This window comes from Haliotis rubra, unplaced genomic scaffold, assembly GCF_003918875.1.
Source record: "Haliotis rubra isolate DU_JTF1 unplaced genomic scaffold, ASM391887v1 Scf19, whole genome shotgun sequence".
NCBI classification, from domain to species: Eukaryota; Metazoa; Mollusca; class Gastropoda; order Lepetellida; family Haliotidae; genus Haliotis; species Haliotis rubra.
The window spans coordinates 610,167-634,468 of record NW_025765891.1 but is presented as its reverse complement, the minus strand read 5'-3'; the positions used below and the strand labels follow the sequence as shown (position 1 = coordinate 634,468).

The 24,302-nt window shown below is 37.9% G+C and overlaps 1 protein-coding gene across 1 annotated transcript; it reads left to right on the top strand.

Annotated features, from left to right (window-relative positions):
- The first annotated feature begins 12,524 nt into the window (after window positions 1–12,524).
- On the top strand, window positions 12,525–13,157 carry LOC124274307 (neuropeptide-like protein 29). The gene is made up of 2 exons (XM_046709646.1): window positions 12,525–12,828; window positions 13,076–13,157. Exons 1-2 carry the CDS (start codon window positions 12,525–12,527, stop codon window positions 13,090–13,092), a joined length of 321 nt encoding a protein of 106 aa, XP_046565602.1. The 3' UTR covers window positions 13,093–13,157.
- Window positions 13,158–24,302: the final 11,145 nt, after the last annotated feature.

Here is a 24,302-nt window from a genome sequence, read left to right as displayed (position 1 = left end):
TTTCCTGATCAACCTACGACCTGTAATTCATCAAAGACTGTTGATTTTTATGACCGGCCGATCATGATTTCACGTACTGCCTCCACCCCGGCAACAAAAGAGTGACAGTGCTGCTGCTTAGTGTACATGCGACTAACTTCATGTGATTCCTTGGAACTTTGTTTTCATCGTTTGGGACTGGACTGTGTCCAAGCGTTTTTCAAAGTAGATGAACATAACAGTGACAACCTTGCGGGGAAGCTGGCAGAGAGCAGAATTATTTTGTGAACGATGCAACGTTATACGATGGAGTATGACTGAGTGGCATAAATGTGGTGTTTCGCCAGACCGTTAGATCTATCTTGCAAATTTCCCATTCTAAACGGAATTAAATATACCATTTACCAGGTAGGTACATATTTTGTATAGATAGGGATGTATTTTTACAAGGCTTTCTGATTTATATGTTAGATATTGTTTTGTTTATGTTTGGGGCTGTGTATTGTAATTGAGTTTGAATATTTTTATAATAGAAGGTAATATGATAGTGAGGTTCCCTCATAATTGTGTGGGGGAAATCATATAATTGTATTTTTCGAGTTTAAATAAATGTTTTATCAGCATTTCCATCACGTCTGTTGTGTTGATATTAGTCATGTTGGTGGTCAAGCTGAAGTAGTGCGGCAGTGCTCTATACGTGCGCAGGGAAGCACAATGAAATCAAACGCATTTTTAATCCAAAAATTTCCAAGTGCCTATGTGGAAAATTTGAAAGTAAGCGTCAAAATCCATGGAGTTGTTGTTATGATCCGCCATCATTGTGGTCAAACGGAAGTAGTTCTCACAATAAGATTTGTTAATGCGCGGTGAAGCGGCCTCACAATCAGATGAGCGTCAATCCACAATTGATGCCGTCTGATTTTTTCTGAACAACCAATCAGAATCTAGTATTTTCTTGATTCATGGTAGAATCAAAAATAAACCCGTGAAGATCCGAGTTACAATTGGTCTTAAGCAACCCTTTCTTGTCGTAGGAGGCGACTAACGGCGTTAAACAACAAACTAACCAATTAATCAATAGTACAATATGGACACTAGGTTCATGCAAAAGGCAGGAATATACAAGCCAGAAGGGATTTACATTTTTGGGTTTTTACACTGTTGTTTAAGTTTTGTTTGATCGCCAAACAAGTAAATACATCTACCTTTGAGGCATTAAAGTTTTAAATTATCTTTGTTTTTCTGCTATACCATGAAAGCATCCGATTACCGAGATAGAAAGCCTAAAGCATATTAAAAGTTTACATAAGAAGGTTGTTGAAATTAATGTATAAAAATGACCTTTTCTTCACTGGTTGTGTTTGACGTGGACTGTCTGTCTTAAGGTAAACTACATTTGAAAGAGAGGAAACACTAAACGGAGAGTTAAACTCGCCGTCGGCGACGAAGAGTTAGTTGAAAATTTGTTTAACATGCCACTGGACTCATTACGCTCTTCACGTTTCCAACATAGAGCTGTCATACATGCGTCTCCCTGTACAGCTGTGTCCCATAAGTTTGTGGAAGTCACAATATGAAATGAAAAGTTGGCTTATATGATCATTCTTAGAATCTGTAATCCAAGTAGCTGTTGTTTTGTGATAATATGTCAGCACTAAAATTCAAATTAGGAATATCCGTACCAGAAATGCTTCAAATATGTACTTTAATGCCACAAAGACATCGCGAAGTATTCTGACAATGCTTTCCGGGAGACAAAGTTCTGACAAGAAGAGGTAAGTTATGTTTACTAACTATGATACATATTAGTGACTGTTTAAAATGTCTTACCCTTTCGTAGGCCAGAGGCCCGTAGTGCAGGTAAAACGGTTATAATGGTTACAAGCGCGTTTGCGTTATAACAATGCATGGTGCATAAGCGTCGCAATATTCAGAAGGAGATGTACATTTTCGGTTGACATTAGTAAATGTCTCCGATATGGAAAGGACAAAGATTATAACCCTTAGGGGTATGGGACAACAAATAAAGAATTAATAGCCAAGGAGAACAATTTGAAGGTGTCAGTGAGTGGATTGTGTTTGCTGAACAACAAATACAGAGGAACAGGTGGTGTGAAGGACCTGTCGAGAGCTGCAGGCCGAAATGTACGAACCATCGAGAAGACCGGTGCATTAGGAGAAAATGTCTCAAGGAAAGGTATTCAACCTGAATATGATTCGAGGTAAGCTGAAGCAGACACTGGGCAGGTGGGTCGCAGGCTACATAGATTTGGGATAGGCTGTTATGTACCAGCAAAAACCTCTGCTGAACTATATGCAGCGAAAACGTCGACTCTCGTCGGCACGAAAGGTGAGACGTTTTGGAGTGCCACAGTGGAAGAAGATACTGTTTTCTGATGAATGTATAGGCCTTCAGGTGTTTTAACAACCAAAGAAGAATGAAGATACGACGTTTAATAAACGAAAGATCTTCGTCGATATTGCCTTCAAACGACAGTGAAACATCCGCCTCAAGTTCATGTTTGGGAAGTGATAACTGCAAATGGCCCTGGTGTGCTGAAAAAGGTGACTGGAACGTTGAACAGTGTTCGATATCAACACACTATAACCAACGACATAGATATTCATGTCATTGACTAACACTCCCTGAGAAAGAATTCATTTTCAACATCCACCCACCCCCCAACCGCCATTGATACACTGTGGGCATTATTGGTAAAAAGTTATCAAAGACTCTCCGACATTCCGACATCAATTGGACTGTGGACATCCGTCCAAAAACACTGGTATAGTTTGCCCAAACCTTCCTTTGACAATCTGTACCGTAATATGCCCAAAAGGGTAAAGGCAGTAGTCACTGCAAAGGTGGGGCAACATCTTCCAGTACCTGATTGTAGTTCATGAATAAATCATTATTTCCAAACTCACGTTCATTTTTTTTCTTGAAACTGATGTTTACTCAGTGACGATTCCACAAACTTATGGGACGCAGCTGTATGTTACTGTTAACATATTTATTGTGTGCATCTACTCTTCTATTTTCCTATACCATAATCCGCTGGGGTTGAGTTCGAATCCAGACGACCTGAGGCATTTGGAACATCCGGTGTTCACAAGAAATTGATTTTTTTTCTTGGAGACGGATTGTTGTCAGAACACGCCTCATGACCTAATGTTATTTTCCGCGGCAAAGGGGTTTGCAAGCACCTGTTATTTTTCTGCAGCCTTCACATCCAAATGTCACGTTAAAAATGTCACAATGGTTGAAATGGGGTGGATTACTAATGGGCCTATTAGGATACAGGGGAGTGGTTTATGGTAATTTGTCAGCTATCCCCCATACTTGATTGCATGGGTGGGTTAGGTCCAGTCGCCTCACTAATTATCTGTCGAAATCTTGGGGTAATCTATAAGTGATTACTCGTCTCCTGGTGATCACCTTGTCACGTATGATCTGTTGCATATGATGGTTAAACGAGGGACTAATTGGCAGGCTGATCTGACTTCACTTATAAATATAAATATGTCAGGATACAGGAAGGATATCATCATCTTGATTACACGTGCTATCTGACGGCGAAAGGATATATGTAACTGACTTTGTTTCAGAACCCAATGAATGGCTTTGGCTTTTTGGATTCGAATAATTGTGGAAATACTTCATTGTAATGTTCTCTACCGAAAATTATATAATAAACATTTGGTGGTATGAGGTGCTGTGCATAGAGCTCAGGTCACAAATCAGTTGAAGTTAAGCAACGTTGGGTGCAGAGAGTTCCCAATCGGTCGCCTGTCAGGCGCACAAGGTTCAGATTTAGACTACCATCGTATCATACCATTTACTGCTGGCAACACACTCAATCTTGAACACACTTGCCTATGGTGAAACCACATGTATCACATGTGCTTCGTTGTAGGTGTAGGACTGAAGTCCTCAAGCTGCCAAACACGGTCTCCCATCCAAGGACTCTCCACTCCCAACTTTGGTTAACTTCAACTGATTGTGACCTGAGCTCTACGCACAGGACCACACACTGCATATTGTGCATAAGGCAGATTAACACCGAACAACGTTATCCTTTCGACTTTGATATAACCAAGGACTACGAGTATAGTGTGGAACCGCCAAGGGCAATGTCGGATTCGAATTTACAACGTCAGATTCAAACACAACTGTTTCTGTACTGACAGCGAAATGTGGCACCAGAAACTAATGGTCCAAACAATTTTTGTAAATAGGAATAGTATAGACAAAAGCCCCAAACCATTCAACACAGAAATGCCTTCATCCCAAACTGGTCAATAGAGGGATCGTTCCTGAAGGATACCGTGCAATATATGTTATTCCTGTAGCGATAAAGAAACAAAATCTGAAAATTTATGAAATGAATAATTCCACACAAATATCGGAATCTCAAATTGTTGCTCAAGAAAGAAATTGTCTGCATTGCACTCGTTTTGAATTGTTTGTTGTGATTCAGAAACACATGATGATGATGATGATGATGATGATGATGATTATGATGATATAGTCGAATCTTGCAATCGAAATTTGTCATGAAAGGTTGGCGTTCTGTCAACGTATCTCATTTTGTCAATCACCGGATTGTCTGGTTTACAGACCGCGTCGTACAGCTGTAACATTGTTGAATGCGACGTCAAACACACACATACTCATCATACTCATATAATCAGTATTGTACAATGGACTCTGCTTTTAGCAGAAATTTCTTACGGTTTTTGTTTATTCCAGTGCTATACATCAAAGACATCAATAAGAAACGACGGAGCCAAATTACCTCAACGAAATTAAATCTAAGATTTTTACATCAAGCCGAAAAATTTCCTAGAAGATGAAATTTCTCTTCATCCAAAAAAGTGAGAATATAGTTAGATGACAAATTACAAATTATACAGTTTCTGATGTAAAGGAAAACATTAAACCTCTGATCGTGCTGGTATGATTGCTTGCAAACCTTTCAAAATGGATCCCATACCAGTGCAAATATCTTGATACTGGATACCTGCAGTATTCCGGTGAAAACGAGATCACATTAATACATGATCGTATAACATTCATGCTGTTTTCGTCTTGTAAATCAACACCAGTACAGAACCACGTAACGGATAGATTGAAAACGAGATGTACATGCAATCATAGATATCATCAATATCACACGATAAAACAACCTGAAACAAATTACAGACTAAAATTTTCCTGGCTATCGTTGTGATTTGTTGTTACATGAGCATTACACTCCTCCTGATATAGTTAAAGCGGTTTGGCATTCATAATATCCAAAATATTCCCGCCCCATCATTACAGACCTGTCCCCAAATCTGTCATATTGCCTAACTCTGATGCTCGATGGCTCCAGCTTTGTTCACGCCTATTCAGAAAGTTCTCAGTTAATCTGGATTCGTCAGGAAACGAGACCATCGGGAATTCCCTCCAGGTTGAAATCTGAAAACACCACTGACGTGTCGCTGAAATGTGTTAACAGCCGTACAAAGCGTGGTCGCAGTAGATGCACGTTAGCTGTATGTTGGTTCTCCCCGGTAGCCTGGGTGAAGAAAACAGATATTTGGTTGCCTGTTTTGCCTGGATTTCGTAAAGTCTGGTTTCTGATCGGTCAATCCTGGACTTTTGTTGCTGACCAAGGCTTCATTTGTGTCAAAGTGTGAAAAGTCACAGACTGAGACACATTGAACATACACTTGTTATTGGTTACCTCTTGCTGAAGCACGGCTATAACCCTCGTTCATCACATTGTAATTGACACTTTCATAATTTGATCACACATTCTGCATTGTACGTATCGAGGGTAGAAAGATTATGAATTTGCAATGCTAATGACTAATGATTTTAACTTTCACATCAGTGTCAAAATGAAGAATGTTCTCCGAACCCCGAGGAATTGCAAAGCCCACATGTAAAGTTTCTGGTGTTTTAATTGGTTAGATTTGGGTTCCGAAATATAATTTTTTCCTGGTAGTCATCTTTTGAAGCTAATCTTTCGGACAAATGATCATAGTAATTTTTTTGTATTGATCCCCTACTTCCTGTTTGAGAATGTATCTCCATTAAGGTACATTTTCAAAATCTAGTTAATGTGAGTGCAGAAACAACTGAAGGCATTGTTCAATGTGATCGATTATCCAACCCGAGGTTCTATACTGATGTTCTTTTAGAAAATAATTACCTTCCATGCAGTGAATAGAGACTGATGATTTCTTGCGCTGAAGTTTTGAATTGACGCGATCTGATTTCAGCTCTGATCTTGAATTGAAGTTGTTTTAACTGGAATTTTATCATAAGCATCGTTGCAGTTTTCAGTTATGCTTAGTCAAAGGCAAGGAAATGCGTGTTTCCAGACACAATGTTCCTTCAGCACCTACTTCCTTGCAAGAGGAACATATTTCTTCAGTTAGATTTTATGCCTGTAAGTTTCAGAATCTCGGCTTATGTGTAAGCAGCAGAATTAATTTATAGTTAGCATATACATTCTTGTAATGTCAGCATATGTGTTCTTCTAATATTTGGTAAACTTTTGCAAGAATTGCCAACACATGAAAGGATGGTGTAAATCCATCCGGTGTCCATGCAGTGGATAAAGTCCCCAAAGTCCTTAGTGAGGTGATCTAAATTCAGTTCCTGGCGAAATATAACCCGTTTTTGAATTGTATCGTTCTGTATTGTGATATAATTATGTTCTCTAATACCCAAGAACAACGTACAGGTTGTAAGCAAAGAATACACCCCTGAGTCTTTTAATAGATCCCCGAAAACCACATTATTCCAAGTGCCTGACCTAACATGCAGAACACATTCTTACAAAAGAATACCCAACAAAAAATCAATTGGACCTCTGATTTAGCATTACAAAGTAGCCCTGATCTTAAATTATTATTCACGAAAATGTATAAATTGCTCTTGTGAAATTGGTTAATGTAGCTTTTAACGCCGTAGTTTTTAGATTGCTATCCAAATCAACATACAGTGGTACGCCAAGTGGATAAAGTATGCCTGTCAGAAGGAAATGACAAAGGTTCATTTATAGCTTCCCCCCGCGTACCTCCGTCGAATAAAAACATATTCAACCTGTCAACGCCAGCCTCAAACCTCCTTATAAACATAATCAGGGCCGTAATTAACTGGAGGAAGTATAATGTGAGTAGAAAGCCATTATGTTCGATGACAGTTATGGGAATGTCTTTATTGAAGATATACCCCATGGAATAACAGAGTGTTACCAGGACTGATGGGTAACAGGATTTGTTGTCGACCTAGTACAGACGAACATACTCCCATAAATCGTAATCTAATGATATCGTAAAACAAAAACCTAACATTATTCAAAAGAAATCACTAATACTGCTGCAGTAATTAGTATTGCATCACTATAAGATATTTATTATTTTAACACTAAAGTTTAAAAATTATATCTCATATATTATTCAACGGGTTCCGAGAAAACTGCCTGTAGGTTTGTTGTTTCACGCGAGGGATCGGAAGTGGGATTGGGTTCCATGGATTGGTAAGTTGTATACAATAAAATAATTACAGTAGCATTAGGGATACTGGATCGCTATCAGGCAGAGAACTATAGAAACACAATACAAACAATATACTCTTTACATCGTCTACCGTTTCCCTCTTTGAAAAATAAACCCTATTATCGTTTTCTTCTCATATAGATTACTCCTACTGCTCAGCTAAGTAGACAACCGGATTTTAGTACGCTCAAATGTTAAACGGTTAATGTTCTTATACAACAAATATATACATACGTTTCATCTCAAGGATCAATACAGATACTTTTAATTAGGTGGATGTGTTTTTGTTTGAGGACGCTATTTACGTTGGTACTTTACAGAAGGAACTATATGACCGTCTGAATAATTAATTGTTGTGTCTGTCATGGTTGTTAACACACAATTACCAAAAAGAATGGGTTATCAAGACAACTGGGCTTCGCTGATGGTATAATTAAACAGTCAGTGATGTATTGCAAATCATTTTGAACTTAACACGTATAATTTGGATACTTTGCCCCCGAAACAGACAAAAAAGACAAATGTAAAAGAACAAATTACAATGTAGCTAACGATGTCGACATTCCATATCAATATTGATCAGCAAGGAAGAGTTCGTTTAGCAGGTTTTTCACGGAAACAATGAGTCGGTACTAACGACAGTATGAAACGTTATCATGTTACAAAAGCCCGAATATACTCAAGAAAAACAAAATACCTACATATATTGCTATGTCTTTATTAGTATCTTATAATGTAACCGTTATTTTATGTGTTTTGGCATTTTACAGAAATCAGAATAGGTCCTAAATACTGTGTACACGGTATATACACTGAAACGAAAAACTTCGGATGTTCACAGGTCCAGTGCTTTTGTAAATGTGTGCCATCGCAATTCATACACACCTTGGGTGGAGACACATTTGAAAGATATATCATTCCTACAAACTTCACCTGTTGAGCTGTGAGGTATCGTAATTGGAATTTCTTTCCAATGAATTTGATTCAAATCGATTCACATTTACACTTTTAATAAGCTTGCAGATTTTCCAAGACGCCAGACAAAAAGATGTTTCGGTTATCTTCCGAAAGAGATACCTTTTGACGAACAATTAAAAATAGTCCTGAGAATTATTTGAAACCCTTATTCAATTCACTTGGTGAATATAGATTCAGGTATATAGTCGACAATATGGACCTACCTTGGTATGAACTACAACAATTACTGCTGCTTTAAAGTCTCTTTGATGGGGACATTTATTACAAGAAGAGCCTGTCCGTTTCCGGGCTTACTTTCAAAACCAGTACCACCTTCAGAATATTATTATCTAAATCAAGAATATGCTCTTCAATCAATGGCGCAGGTATATGACTTTCCACTGTTTAACTCACCCGAATTTCAAGTGAGCCGGATACTTGATTGTTTTATTATTTTCATCTCCTTTGAATGTCATATGGGCCAGATGCTTTACTCTTTTTTTCACCTGAATAGCAAGTGGGACAGATACTTGACTGTTCGTTATTTTCATCTGATAATAATATCAACTTTGCCTGTCCTTGCCGCAGTGAGTAGTCAAGAGATAATAGATATTCATAATATCACATAACGCCTCTGCATGTAAAGCTTCATAAATTACTTTTCACCAGTAATAGCATCCACGGATTTTCATGTGGTCCTGATACTATTTTCTAACAGTCCTTGTTAATTTAATATTGGTCTTTAACTCAAACAACATTTGTCCTTTATCCTTTTCCTATTTTGCAATCAACCCTTCTTGAACTCTGTCTTTTGACTTTGCAATAATCTATTTATGTGTAATTTCTCATAAACTGCCAGAATCAGAAACCTTCATTTTGACGTACGCACATTTGACTACACACCCAGGTGAACTTCAATACTATTATTATTTTTTTCTTTTGTCGTAAGACGTTTCCCTTACGGTTGGATGGTGGTTGACATAGCGTTAAGAGGCAGATGGACATACTACATCAGAAATACCTTCACTAAGGAAGCTCCAATAGTTTATGATCCTATAAAACACCCACATTAGAACGTCAGTCACAATCCTAGCCAGTGGATTGAACAATTTGACAAGCTTTCACAATGTGATGTTTACGTGTCACGCTTTTGGCTTTATGTGAATGTTGTATCTTAAGCCTAAACGATAATAAAGTTCACAAGTGCGTTTCATGGAGACTCGATGTAATATATTTATGACGAAAGCCGTTTTGTGAAATGAAAAGCCCTTCAGATCAGATGTGTTCTGTTTGATTCATTAATATATCATGGCTGAGAAACCGGTTGAGATTTACATAGTTTTTAACAGTATTTCAGTTTATATTATATTATTGCAGCAATATCAGATAAATATGCAAGCCGAGTGAGAGTCATGACCGTCAACCACTGGTAAGCAGGAATTGAGCGATAACAAAGTATCCAAAGATCATTGTCAATAGAATCTGGGATCGAACCCTCGGCACGGCTGAGGGATGACACCATGCAGTGCTAATTCCGACACCTTTGACGACTGGCCAACCCTACTCATGCTCTTTAGAATAACCGAAAAAAGAGAAACATGTCAAATATAAGAAATATGTGCGACGATATATATTTTAACAGTTCGGTACATATTCAACTAAAGGCAGCAATTTGTCATATATCCTTATATACACTCGCAAATAACGATTTTAATAAGCAATTTTCCCTCTGGACTCGGAGTGTCCAATACAATTATGTAGTAGTGGTGTCAGCGAACTTTGGTATGTAACAATAGCCTCTGTGCATACAATTCCAGATCCGCAGCAGTGAATATTAACCATTAAAGAGGTTCAGTGAGATGCCATTCACTGCTTTGCGGTAGGCGATGGCCATTCGTCCCTTTGTATCATTGCTAATATCGATACTTCCTTTGGTGTGAAGTTTCATTGTCTCTATTCTGATGTTAAGGTGAATGGTCTGTCCGCGGCATGTTACGGTCCTTAATTAGTACATTGAGGTGAACTGAGTTTTAACTAGATTAGTACTAATGAATGGTACACTGTAAATTCACGTCTGTATATGGCTGTGTGCACGACTCCCAATCAAAGCGGGTTGCGTAGTTGCACAGTTTGATATGGATACTCCACTCAGACAGATTATACAGACTCCGAGCCAACCAGTGTGTGTTCTTCCTTCATGTCGAGTGGAAGGCAATCGAAGGCAAACAACATGGTATTAAACGGTTCCCCCGAAAATCTATTAGTGATATAGCAGTCTTCCAGGAATTATACATTTGTGTCTGAGAGCACTGCCCCTCTTCATCACCAATACACTTCCAATGCCAGTACAGAGCCCAAAATCAGGCGACTACTGATACCACATTTCCACAACGCATATTATTACAGAAAGGTTGCGCAGTGTGCTTGTTGCAGACACTAAACATATGGCCCATACGCCATTCTCTAATAAACGGGGCTCTTATTTCCAAGAAATAGACTCGGAAATGTCATGGAAAATAGTAGATTATCATTATATACATATACTGATATTCCTGTTACTGAATTCAGATGAGCATTTTGTGGGTTTTCTCTCTTTCTGAGCTACGAACATTGTCAAAGCATTGTCACTCTCAATAGCACGCTTCAAGTTGTCGCTGTGTCTTCACAAAAATGCACAGTGTTTTCAATTTATAATTTATAACTTTCAATAATGATTTATATATATATTATGATGGTTTAGAGAATTTCTTCCTCATTTAACTGTGTACTTCAAAAGCTGCCCAAATCAGTTTGAAGACAGAAAGCATAATTGTAATTCAGATGATGAAGACAATAATAATGAAAGATTTTCTATACACGAGCTGCATTCTTTCTTTGTCCTAAGTTCACGATTCTGCTGGCGGTGCTGATGGTACACATCTGAAACATTTTATACTTGATGAAACGTGGAATTAATATCTAAGCTGCTGCGATGAAACATTGATAGCCCCGGTCATGAATAATAGAAGAACAAATGCTGTACAGTAGTAATCTTACTGCCTGTATTAGAATGGATAGCGTAGCAGTTGGGATTTCATCACAGTAGCATGTGCTATCTGTTTATTTATCACACAAACAAAATAACAAATTGTACAATCATAGGTTACTTCTGAACATGCTACGAATCTCTGGTAAAAATTTAATCATTTTGTACACTTCATGGGACGTTTACGTCTTGATTTCATGATTTAATTTAACTGTTTGCATACCGCTCATTCAATTAACAGGACACGTATTTATATCTGGATACCCAACAGAAGGTACATATTGTTTAAATCGGACGCGAATATGAAGTTTCAAAGCTGATCTGGAAGAAATGACGATTTCAATAAAGAAGCAAAACCCAATACGATATCATTATCTATAATGGTTCATATGGGAAATATAGTATGCGAGAGAGACGCCCCCTACTTCCTGAATGAATGATCATGTATACCAGCACACATGTATACCCTTAGGGTGATAACCTCAGGCAGAACCTTTGAGGCGAAAAGAATGATCAGTTTACATCATTAACGTTAAGGTGTGTTGCTTACCTGGAAGTGACCAGCCCAAGGTAATTTAAAGCAATCACATATAGTCCACCAATTGTATATATATAGTAGAAGGTAAAAGTATTCTATCATCTCTTATTTTCACCTGCTGTTAAGACACAGATACGTGTTAACACCAAACTGTAAGTACCATTTCAAGGTTTGCCTGTGGTAAACATATATACTTTGAAGTTTTCATTCTTCTGCTGCACTCCTCTCCTTTTTCAACTTTCACATTGATCCAATTCATCGAAGTACGAATAAGTAAAGAATATTTAGTTGTGAGGAATATATACCGTTCTTGTAAATTCGGAAATGTGCACATAAAATGCATATGAAACCAAAATGACAACATCAGTCATTGTGAGTGTCGTGAAGTAAATTCTCCAGACCAGTAACGATAACATGTTGTTTCCTTGTCTTGAAGATGGTTTTCGTGTTACTGAACAGATACTCAAAATGATGAAGATAGTCGCCGTCCTTGTTGCCTGCCTGGCTGTTACCGCCTTTGCTAAGCCAACCGGTCTGTATGGAGCATATGGAATGGCCGGGATGTATGGAGGAATGGGCGGAATGGGCGGAATAGGCTACGGAATAGGTGGCATGCACGGAGGTCTTTACGGAGGCTATGGCGGTCTGTACGGAGGAATGGGCGGTCTATACGGAGGCAAATACGGATACGGCATGAGTGGTCTGTATGGAGGACTTGGAGGCTATGGTGGTCTCTACGGAATGGGAGGATACGGAATCGGACTAGGAAAAGGTATTTCGCAACACATGCTGTCACTTTTTTCATCCATTATGCCATTTTAAGCCTATAGTCACTTTTACAAAATGATACCATGTACCCATGTATGTATTTGTATTTTTTTCCTAATAAGCAGATAATAAATGCATTTAAAACTGTTGTCAGCTATTTCAAATATAGTTTATCGTGCAAGCAGTTTCAACAGTTCCATGTTATTTTTCAATAAATCCCAAGTTTATATGTAACTATTTTTCTGTTTCAGGAATTGGCTACTACTAAGCTACGGTAACTTGCAGTGTGAAGATGACGGCATATATTGTATGCATATGACAATACAATTAGTTCAATAAAACCTGAAATATAAACGAAGCTGAATTCGTCCATTTATCTGGCTTCAAGTCTCATATACCATCCGTGCTGCCACGAAGGGTTTTGATGACGTCCGATAATACTAATAGATATAAAAATTATCGGACACTGGGTTAAGCTCTGGGATATGACTGTGTCAAGTTTTCCTAAGAAATGTTATAGCATGATGTTTTTGTTTGACAGTACCGACAAATGAAATTGGGTAACAAGTGTTAGATTTTTACTATATCATTCTTTTTTTAGTGATGAATTTTTATCACAAAAGATTGCTTAATCAAAGTCATTATAGAATGCCGTATCGCAAAGATTAAAGGATATGTACATTCAGACCTGGAATTCATCTTTAATACAATCGCTCAATCCACATATACATGTACTTTTAAATCTGTTTTACATAGTGAGGAATACGTCCATGTTATTAATCCCAGAACATTTTGGGCTTCATTATCCAGATGTGCATGTTCTTCACAGGATCTTATGAACGAGAAGGGCAGATAATATGATAGTCCAAGAGAAAATAGATTGTGTAAATTTTGTACATTAAATGTTATTGAAGATGAGTACCACTTTTTGTACGACCTTACTACACTGATTTAAGGACAAAATATCCACTGCAGTATTACCACACATATCCTACATGTAATACATATCAATTTATTTGTTAATGAACACAAATATCACAAGTATCATTCGCAAACTATTATATGTATGTTTATCCACCATGCTTTTGTATATAGAATAAAAACGTCTGCAACATTGTGATTGTATGTCATTTTTTGTTGTGTGGCTTTGTATTTAGGGACTGGGGCCTCTTCAGTACTCGAATAAAAGAGGAAGAATAGATATTCAAGTTTTATAAAACATTCCCGTTCGGCGTACTGCATCATCAAACCGCCTCAGTGAAATGCATGTCTATAGCCATGCTTGCGATAAGATGCTGGGGTGTTGAGTATGTATACAATGAAAGGTGTTTCATGTTTAAATGTGTGATTTCAAGCAATCAAGGGGAACACTTGACAGCAATTGCAAAACGTAAACACAGCAACTTAGAATGAAGGACCAACTGATCCAAACACTTCACGTCCAACGCCCATCAAAGGGTGTATATTTACCAGACACGCACACTTGGTGATGACTGGAATATCACTGGAGAACATTTAATTGAACATTTCCAGTATCATGTCAGAACACAGAAGTTAAAGGGTAGCTATTTATGTCAAATAGTAGATTATATGCAAAATAGGATGAGCCAAACCAAGCTCACTCACTCAACGTACGTCATAATGTGTCGATCTGTGTGAAGGACATGGTTCCACGCCTGGATGAATGCAACGGGCGCAATTGTGTGGACAAACAGATATTTTATTTAAGTCTCACCTCATGTAAGAGTACAGATATATACACTTCATATACATATAATGAGCCACCCGTTAAGGGTTATGAGAGATTATATTTAAGGTATATTACATCTATCTATATAACTCTTGCACTGACACAGCATTTACCTGATACAAGGGCAAGAAACGTAGTGTAAAGAATAAAAATAAATTGTTATCCATAAAACGTGTCATATATTCCTTATTTTATCCGTAGTCACTTCCTTCCAAGAGAATACATCATTTTATTTTTATGTCTCTCTTTCTGTAATCATCTGAAGAGACGAAATCGCCATAGGTTACCTGGAAAGGCCTTCCTCGTATAATGTCTTGTTTGTAATGCAAAATTGAAACACAAGGCCATCAACACAGATTGAAATACGTGGAAATGTGTCAATCATTTTGTGTATTCGGAGAAATTGAGTATTAATTGCGGTCAACACATTCGGTTCAATTGCGCATAGTGAGGAATGCTTATTTTACTAGTTTATGGAGGAACCAAACTTTCATATATCCAGTTGGAATTGCGTGATAGCACTAGATTTAGCATATTTTTTTATCATGTGTCATGTTTATTGAAATGATCTTGTCGCTTGTATTATTTCAATCAATAATAAAATATGGTCACAAGGTTCATGCCAAAGGCAGGAATAAACAAACCAGAAGAGATTTACGTTTTGGGGTTTAACCATTGTTAAAGTTTTGTTTGATCGCCAAACAAATACATACATATACCTTTAAGACATTAAAGTTTTTAATTATCTTTGTTTTTCTACTATATCATCAAAACTGTTTACATGTTTAATGTGTGCATTTACCTCTATTCTTCTATTTACCTATACCATATTCCGCTGGTGGTGAGTTCGAATCCAGACGACCTGTGGCATTTGGAAACATCCGGTCCTCACAAGAACTTGATTTTTTTCGTTGGAGACGGATTGTTGGCAGAAGACGCTTCATGACCTACTGTTATTTTCCTCGGCAAAGGGGATGCAAACACGTGTTATTTTGCAGCAGCCTTCACATCCATCTGTCATGTTAAAGATGTCACAATGGTTGAAATGGGGTGGATTTCTAATGGGTCTATTGGGATACAGGGGAGTGATCATGGTAATTTGTCAGATATCCATCACACTTGATTGCATGGGCGTGTTAGGTCCAATCACCTCACTATTTATCTGTCGAAATCAAGATGTAATCTATAAGTGATTACTCGTCTCCTGGTGATCACCTTGTCACGTATGATCCGTTGCATATGACGGTTAAATGAGGGACTAATTGGCAGGCAGATATGACCTCACTTATAAAAATACATATGTCAGGTTACAGGAAGGATATCATCATCTTGATTGTACGTGATATCTGACGGCGAAAGGATATATGTAACTGACCTTGAGGTGACCACATGTATCACATGTGCTTTGTTGTAGGTGTAGTCCTCAAGCTGCCAGACATGCTCATCCATCCGAGGACTCTCCACCCCTAACGTTGGTTAACTTCAATTGCCTCACTCTGATGCTCGATGGGTCCAACTTTGTTCACGCCTATTCAGAAAGTTCTTAGTTAATCTGGATTCGTCAGGAAACGAGACCATCGGGAGTTCCCCTCCACGTTGAAATCTGAAAACACCATTGATGTGTCGCTGAAATGTGTTAACAGCGGTACAAAGCGTGGTCGCAGTAGATGCACGTTAGCTGTATGTTGGTTCTCCCCGGTAGCCTGGGTGAAGAAAACAGATATTTGGTTGCCTGTTTCGCCTTGATTTCGTAAAGTCTGGTTTCTGATCGGTCAATCCTGGACTTTTGTTGCTGACCAAGGCGTCATTTGCAGGGCCCTTTTATACTTTCTATGCCTTCAGAAACCTTTCTCAAAGTATGAAAATCACAGACTGAGACACTTTGAACATACACTTGTTATTGGTTACCTCTTGCTGAAGCACGGCTATAACCCTCGTTCATGACGTTGTAATTGACACTTTCCTAATTTGATCACTCATTCTGCATTGTATCGAGGGTAGAGAGATAATGAATTTGCAATGCTAATGGCTAATGATTTTACCTTTCACATCAGTGTCAAAATCAAGAATGTACTCCGAACCCCGAGGAATTGCAAAGCCCACATGTAATGTTGCGGGTGTTTTAATTGGTTAGATTTGGGTTCCGAAATATTCTGGTAGTCATCTTTAGAAGCTAATCTTTCGGACGAATAATCATTGTAATTTTTCTTATTGATCCCCTACTTCCTGTTTGAGAATATATCTCCATTAAGGTAATTCATCAGTTTCAAAACGTAGTGTTATGTGAGTGTAGAAACAACTGAAGGTATTGTTCAAGGTGATCGATTATCCAACCCGAGGTTCTATACTAATGTTCTTTTAGAAAATAATTACCTTCCATGCAGTAAATAGACACTGATGATTTCTTGCGCTGACGTTTTGAATTGACGCGATCTGATTTCAGCTCTGATCTTGAATTGAAGTTGTTTCAACTGGAATTTTATCATAAATATCGTTGCAGTTTTCAGTTATGCTTAGTCAAAGGCAAGGAAATGCTTGTTTCCAGACACAAAGTTCCTTCAGCACCTACTTCCTTGCAAGAGGAACATATTTCTTCAGTTAGACTGTATGCCTGTAAGCTTCAGAATCTCGGCTTATGTGTATGCAGCAGAATAAATTTATAGTTAGCATATACATTCTTTTAATAGGAACATATGTGTTCTTCTAATATTTGGTTAAATTTCGTAACAATTGCCAACACGTGAAAGGATTTTGTAAATCCATCTGGTGTCCATGCAAGTGGATAAAGTCTCTACAGTCCTTAGTAAGGTGATCTAAATTCAGTTCCTGACGAAATATAAACCGTTTTTGAATTGCATCGTTCTGTATTGTGATATAATTATGTTCTCTAATACCCAAGAACAACGTAGAGTTTGTAAGCAATGAATACACCTCTGAGACTTTTAAAAGATGGAGCAGTCCCCGTAAACCACATTATTCTAAGTGCCTGACCTAACATGCAGAACATATTCTTACAAAAGAATACCCAACAAAAAATCAATTGGAACTCTGATTTAGCATTACAAAGTAGCCCTGATCTTAAATTATTATTCACGAAAATGTATATATTGCTCTTGTGAAATTGGTTAATGTAAAGCTTTTACCGCCGTAGTTTTTAGATTGCTACGCTTAGAATGCAGATCAACATTCAGTGGTACGCCAAGTAAATAAAGTATGCCTGTCAGAAGGAAATGGCAAAGGTTCATTTATGGCTTCCCCCGCGTACTGCCGTCGAATAAAAACATATTCAACCTGTCAACGCCAGCCTCAATCCTCCTTATAAATATAATCAGGGCCGTAATTAACTGGAGGAAGTATAATGTGAGTAGAAAGCCATTATATTCGATGATAGTTATGGGAATGTCTTTATTGAAGATATACCCCATGGAATAACAGAGTGTTACCAGGACTGATGGGTAACAGGATTGTTGTCGACCTAGTACAGACGAACATACTCCCACAATCGTAATCTAGTGATATCGTAAGAAAAAAACCCAACGTTATTTCCCCCCCCAAAAAATCACTAATATTGCTGCAGTAATTATTATTGCATCAATATAAGATATTAATTATCTTAGCACTAAAATCTAAAAATTATATCTCATATATTATTCAACGGGTTCCCAGAAAAATGCCCGCATGTTTGTTGTTTCACGCGAGGGATCGGAAGTGGGATTGGGTTCCATGGATTGGTAAGCTGTATACAATTACAGTAGCATTTGGAATACTGGATCGCTATCAGGCAGAGACCTATAGTAACACAATACAAACAAAATACTCTTTAAATCGTCGACCGTTTCCCTCTTTGGAAAAGAAACCCTATTATCGTCTTTTTCTCATATAGATTCCTCCTACTGCTCAGCTAAGTAGACAGCGGGTTTATAGTACGCTCAAATGTTAAACGATTAATGTTCTTGTACAACACATATTTACATACGTACACGTTTCATCTCAAGGATCAATACAGATACATTTAAAAAGGTGGATGTGTTTTTGTTTGAGGACGCTATTTACGCGGCTACTTTACAGAGGGAACTAGATGACCGTCTGAATCATTAATTGTTGTGTCTGTCGTGGTTGTTAACACACAATTACCAAAAAGAATGAGTTATCAAAACAACTGGGCTTCGCTAATGGCATGAGTAAAAAGACAGTGATGTATTGCAAATCATTTTGAACGCATCACGTACAGTTTTGATACATTTCCCCGAACCAGACAAAAAGACAAAGGTAAAAGAACAAATTACAAATGTAGCTAACGATGTCGACATTCCATATCAATATTGATCAGCAAGGAAGAGTTCGTTTAGCAGGTTTTTCATAGAATACAAGGAGTCGGTACTGACGATAGTATGAAACGTTATCATGTTACAAACGCCCGAATGTACTCAAGAATAACAAAACACCTGCAGATATTGCTATGACTTTATTAGTATCTTATAATGTAACCGTTATTTTATGTGTTTTAAGGCATTTTTTAGAAATCAGAATAGGTCCTAAATGCTGTGTACACTGAAACGAAAAACTTCTTAACCTTCGGTGAATATAGTTAACAAACTCGACTCATGTGATAATGTAATAACATCCACGAAGTTGTGGTCCTAAAGCTATTTTCTAACAATACTTGTTTATTTAATATTGGGCTTTAGCTCAAACAACATTTGCCCTTTTTCCTTTTCCTATTTTGCAGTCAACCCTTCTTGAACTTTGTCTTTTGACTTTGCAATAATTGTCTGTTTATGTCATTTCTCATAAAGTACCAGAATCAGAAATCTTCATTTTGACGTTTAAAATATTAGAAATTTACACGCAAATCATTTGAGGTGTCTTCAGAAGGTTGACTACACACCCAAGTGAAGCGTTAAGAGGCAGATAGTGACATACGACATCAGAAATACCTTCACTAAGGAAACTCCAATAGCCTAACGTCCTATAAAAAAACATTAGAACGTCAGTCACAATCCTAGCCAGTTGATTGAACTGTGAATTTGACAAGCTTTCACCGTGTGTTTTTTGTGTTTCACGCCTTTTACAGGTGCGATTGATGGAAACTCGATGTAATATATTCATGATGAAACCGCTTTGTGAAATGAAAACAACCCCAACAGATCAGATGTTTTCTGTTTGTATCATTAATATATCATGACTGAGAAGCCTGGTTGGGATTTACATAGTTTTTAACAGTATTTCAGTTTATCTGATATTATTTCAGATCAATATCAGATATAAATGCAAGGTAAGCCGAGCGGGACCTTTGATAAGCAGGAGTTGAGTGATAACAAAGTATCCAAAGTTCATTGTCAGTAGAATCTGAGATTCGAACCTACGGCACGGCTGAGGCATGACACCATGCAGTGCTAATTCCGACACCTTTGACGAAGGGACAACCCTCGTTATGCTCTTTAGAATAACTGAAAAAGGAAACATGCAAATAACAGAAATATGTGCGACGATATATTTTAACCCTTCGGTAAATATTTCAACTAAAGGCAGCACTTTGTCACACATCCTTATATACACTCACAAATAACGATTTCTGAACTCGGATGGTCCGAACTTCAGTATGTGACAAATACCATTCCAGATCCGCAGCAGTGAATATCAACCATTAAAGAGGTTCAGTCAGATGTCATTCACTGCTTTGCGCTAGTCGATGAGCATTCTTCCCTTTGATTCATTGTTAAGATCGATACTTCCTTTGGTGTAAAGCTTTATTGTCCCTATTCTGACGTTAAGATGAATGGTCTGTCCGGGGCATGTTACGATCCTTAATTAGTACATTGAGGTGAACTGAGTTTTAACTAGATTAGTACTAATTAAGCGTACACTGTACATTCACGTCTGTATATGGTTGTGTGTACGAGTCCCAACCAAAGCAGGTTGCGTAGTTGCACAGTTTAATATGGATACTCGACTCAGACAGATTATAGAGACTCAGAGCCAACCACTGTGTGTACTTCCTTCATGTCGAGTGCAAGGTAATCGAAGGCAAACACCGTGGTATTAAACGGTTCTCCCAAAATCTATTACTGATATAGCAGTCTTCCAGGAGTTAGACATTTGTGTCTGAGAGCACTGCCACTCTTCATCACAAATACACTTCCAGTGCCAGTACAGAGCCCAAAATCAGGCGACTAATGACACCATATTTCCACAACGCATATTATTACAGAAATGTTTTGACAGCACAGTGTGCTTATTGCAGACACTAAACATATGGCGCATACGCCATTCTTTAATCAACGGGGCTCGGAATGTCATGGAAAATAGTCGATTATCATTACAATCTATACTGACATTCCTATAACAGAATTCGGATGAGGACTTTGAGGGCTTTCTGTGTTTCTGAGCTACGAGCATTGTCACAGCATTGTCACTCTCAATAGCTCGCTTCAAGTTGTCGCTGTCTTCACAATACTGCACAGTGTTTTCAATTTGTAATGTTTATTTTTAATAATGATTTATGCATACATTATGATGGTTTAGAGAATTAATTAATTATATATATATATATACGCACAAAATGTCCAAAATAGTACAGGTGTTCAGTCATAAATATCACATAGATACATAAAAACAGAATGCCTTTTTCTCCAACATGTTTCGTTCTTTACTCTTCAGGGAGATTGTAGCGGTTACAGTTTGTGACGTCACAATGGGACAACATTGTAGATAGTTTAGAGAATTAATTATTTATATATATATATATATATATAAAAGAAATGGATGAGAATACCGAGCGTACAGTAGTACATATATAAGAAGAAGTTTCTGAAATAATCACACGACACGGATCTTCTCCAACATGTTTCACTTTTATCTTCAGGGAGAGTGATCTTCACTTCTCCCTGAAGATAAAAAGTGAAACATGTTGGAAAAGATCCGTGTCGTGTGATTATTTCAGAAACTTCTTCTTTTATATATATACTCACACACACACACACACACACATGTACATATATGTTGCTAAGTGAATGTTCATGTTTTCCAGCGAACATGTATACCCTAAGGGTGATAACGATGGCAGATTAGTTGGAAGAGTAGAAAGTATAACTCGACCGTTTGGGACGTTTCATGTGTATAATGTGCGAACGGAAACAGAGGGTGTGAAACAAGTGCGAGACGCCTCTACTTCCTGAATGACTGTTCATGCATACCAGCACAGTTGTATACCCTTAGGGTGATAACCTCAGGCATAACCTATGAGGCGAAAAGAATGAGCAGTTTACATCATTAAAGCTCAGGTGTGTTGCTTACCTGGAAGTGGCCAGCCCAAGGTAAATCAATCACACATAGTCCACCAATTGTATATATATAGGAGAGGGGAAAAGTATTCTATCATCTCCTATTTCCCACTGCTGTTAAGACACAGATACGTGTTAACACCAAACTGTAAGTACCATTTCAAGGTTGGCCTGTGGTAAACATGTATTCTTTTAATTTTTTATTCCTCTGCTGAAAACCTCTCCTTTTTTAAGTTTTACATTGATCCAATTCACCAAAGTACAAATATGTGAGGAATGTGTAACGTTCTTGGAAATTTGGAAATTTACACATGAAATGCACCAAAATGATAACATCATTCACAAAGAGTAGCATGAAGTAAATTCTCCAGACGAGTAATGATAACATGTTGCTTCCCTGTCTTGAAGATGATTTTGATGTTACTGAACAGATACTCAAAATGATGAAGATAGTCGCTGTCCTTGTTGCCTGCCTGGCTGTTACCGCCTTTGCTGAGCCAACCGGTCTGTATGGAGCATATGGAATGGCTGGGATGTATGGAGGACTGGGCGGAATAGGCTACGGAATAGGCTACGGAATAGGTGGCATGCACGGAGGTCTTTACGGAGGCTATGGCGGTGTGTACGGAGGAATGGGCGGTCTATACGGAGGCAAATACGGATACGGCATGGGAGGTCCGTATGGAGGACTTGGAGGACTTGGAGGCTATGGTGGTCTCTACGGAATGGGAGGATACGGAATCGGACTAGGAAAAGGTATTTCACAACACATGCTGTCATGTTTTCATCCGTTATCCAATTTTAAACCTACCGTCCCGTTGACAAAATGATACCATGTACCCACGTATTTATTTGTATTTTACCCTAATACGCAGATAATAAATACCTTAAAATATGTTGTCAGCTATTTGAAATACTTGGTATAGTTTATCGTGCAAGCAGTTTGAACATTTCCTTTTACCTTTTCCATAAATCCCAATTTTGCATGTAACGACTTTTCTCTTTCAGGAATCGGCTACTACTGAGTTACTGTCACCTGCAGTGTGAAGAAGACTATTTATTTTGTATCTTCATGATAATACAATTGGTTCAATAAAACTTGAAATAGAAATACAAGCTGTATTTGAGTTGAATTCGTCCACTTGTCTGGTTTCAAGTCACAAATACCATTTGTGCTGCCACGAAGGGTTTTGGCGACGTCCGAGTGATTGCGTGAGTGAGTGACTGAGTATAGTTTTACGCCGCCTTTAGCAATATCAGATTGGGGGTGGGGGTGGGGTGGTGGCGGACGGGGAAGGGGCCAGAAATAGGCTGCACACCTTATACCCATGATGGGAATGGAACCCGGGTCTTCGGCTTAAGGACTGTGGCCTCTTCAGTACTCGACTAAAAGAGGAAGAATAGATATTCATGTTTTATGAAACCTTCCCATTGTGGGTACTGCATCATCAAACCGCCTCAGTGAAAAGCATGTCTATAGCCATGTCTGCGATAAGATGATTGGATGTTGAGTATGTATACAATGAAAAGTGTTGTCATGTTTTAAAATGTGATATCGGTCTATCAAGGGCAAAACATGACAGCGATTGCAAAACGTAAACATAGCAACTTAGAATGAACGATCAACTGATCCGAACACTTCACGTCCAACGCCCATCAAATGGTGTATGTTTACCAGACACGCACACTTGGTGATCACTGGAATATCACTGGAGAACATTAACTTGAAAATTTCCAGTATCATGTCAGAAAACAGAGGTTAAAGGGTAGCTATTTATGTCAAATAGTAGATTGTATGCAAAATAGGATGAGCCAAACCAAACTCACTCACTCACTCAACGTCCGTCATTATGTGTCGATCTGTGTGAAAGACATGGTTCCACGCCTGGAAGAATGCAACGGGCGCAATTGTATGGACAGACAGATATTTTATTTAAGATATTTACCTCATGTAAAAGTACATATATATACACATCATATACATAGAATGAGCCACCCGTTAAGGGTTATGAGAGATTATATTTAAGGTATATTACATGAAAGTGACATATATATAAATAAAAGTAACAATATAAAATTAGCCATATAAAGTATGTTTTCTTCTTTATGGAAGGAGCTCTATTTGTACAGGAGTACATAGATATACATATATATGAACTGTTTTATTTCACTAGACCAGTCGTAATATTGCTAGTTAATGCTAAAGGCGGCACAAACTATACTCATTCACTTATTTCACTCGAATCAGACTCAGCCTACACCTTTTTCCGTATTGCTTTCATACACTCATGCACTTAAAAGGTGTATGTCAACTTTGTGCCTCAAATGAATGCGGTATGAAATAAATTTGGATTATTTATAAGCTGCGCGATGATATTCGAGTCTGAAAGGCTTTTGTTTCGTCTTCACATTACATTTTTATCTTTGTATATTAATCCTATCTAA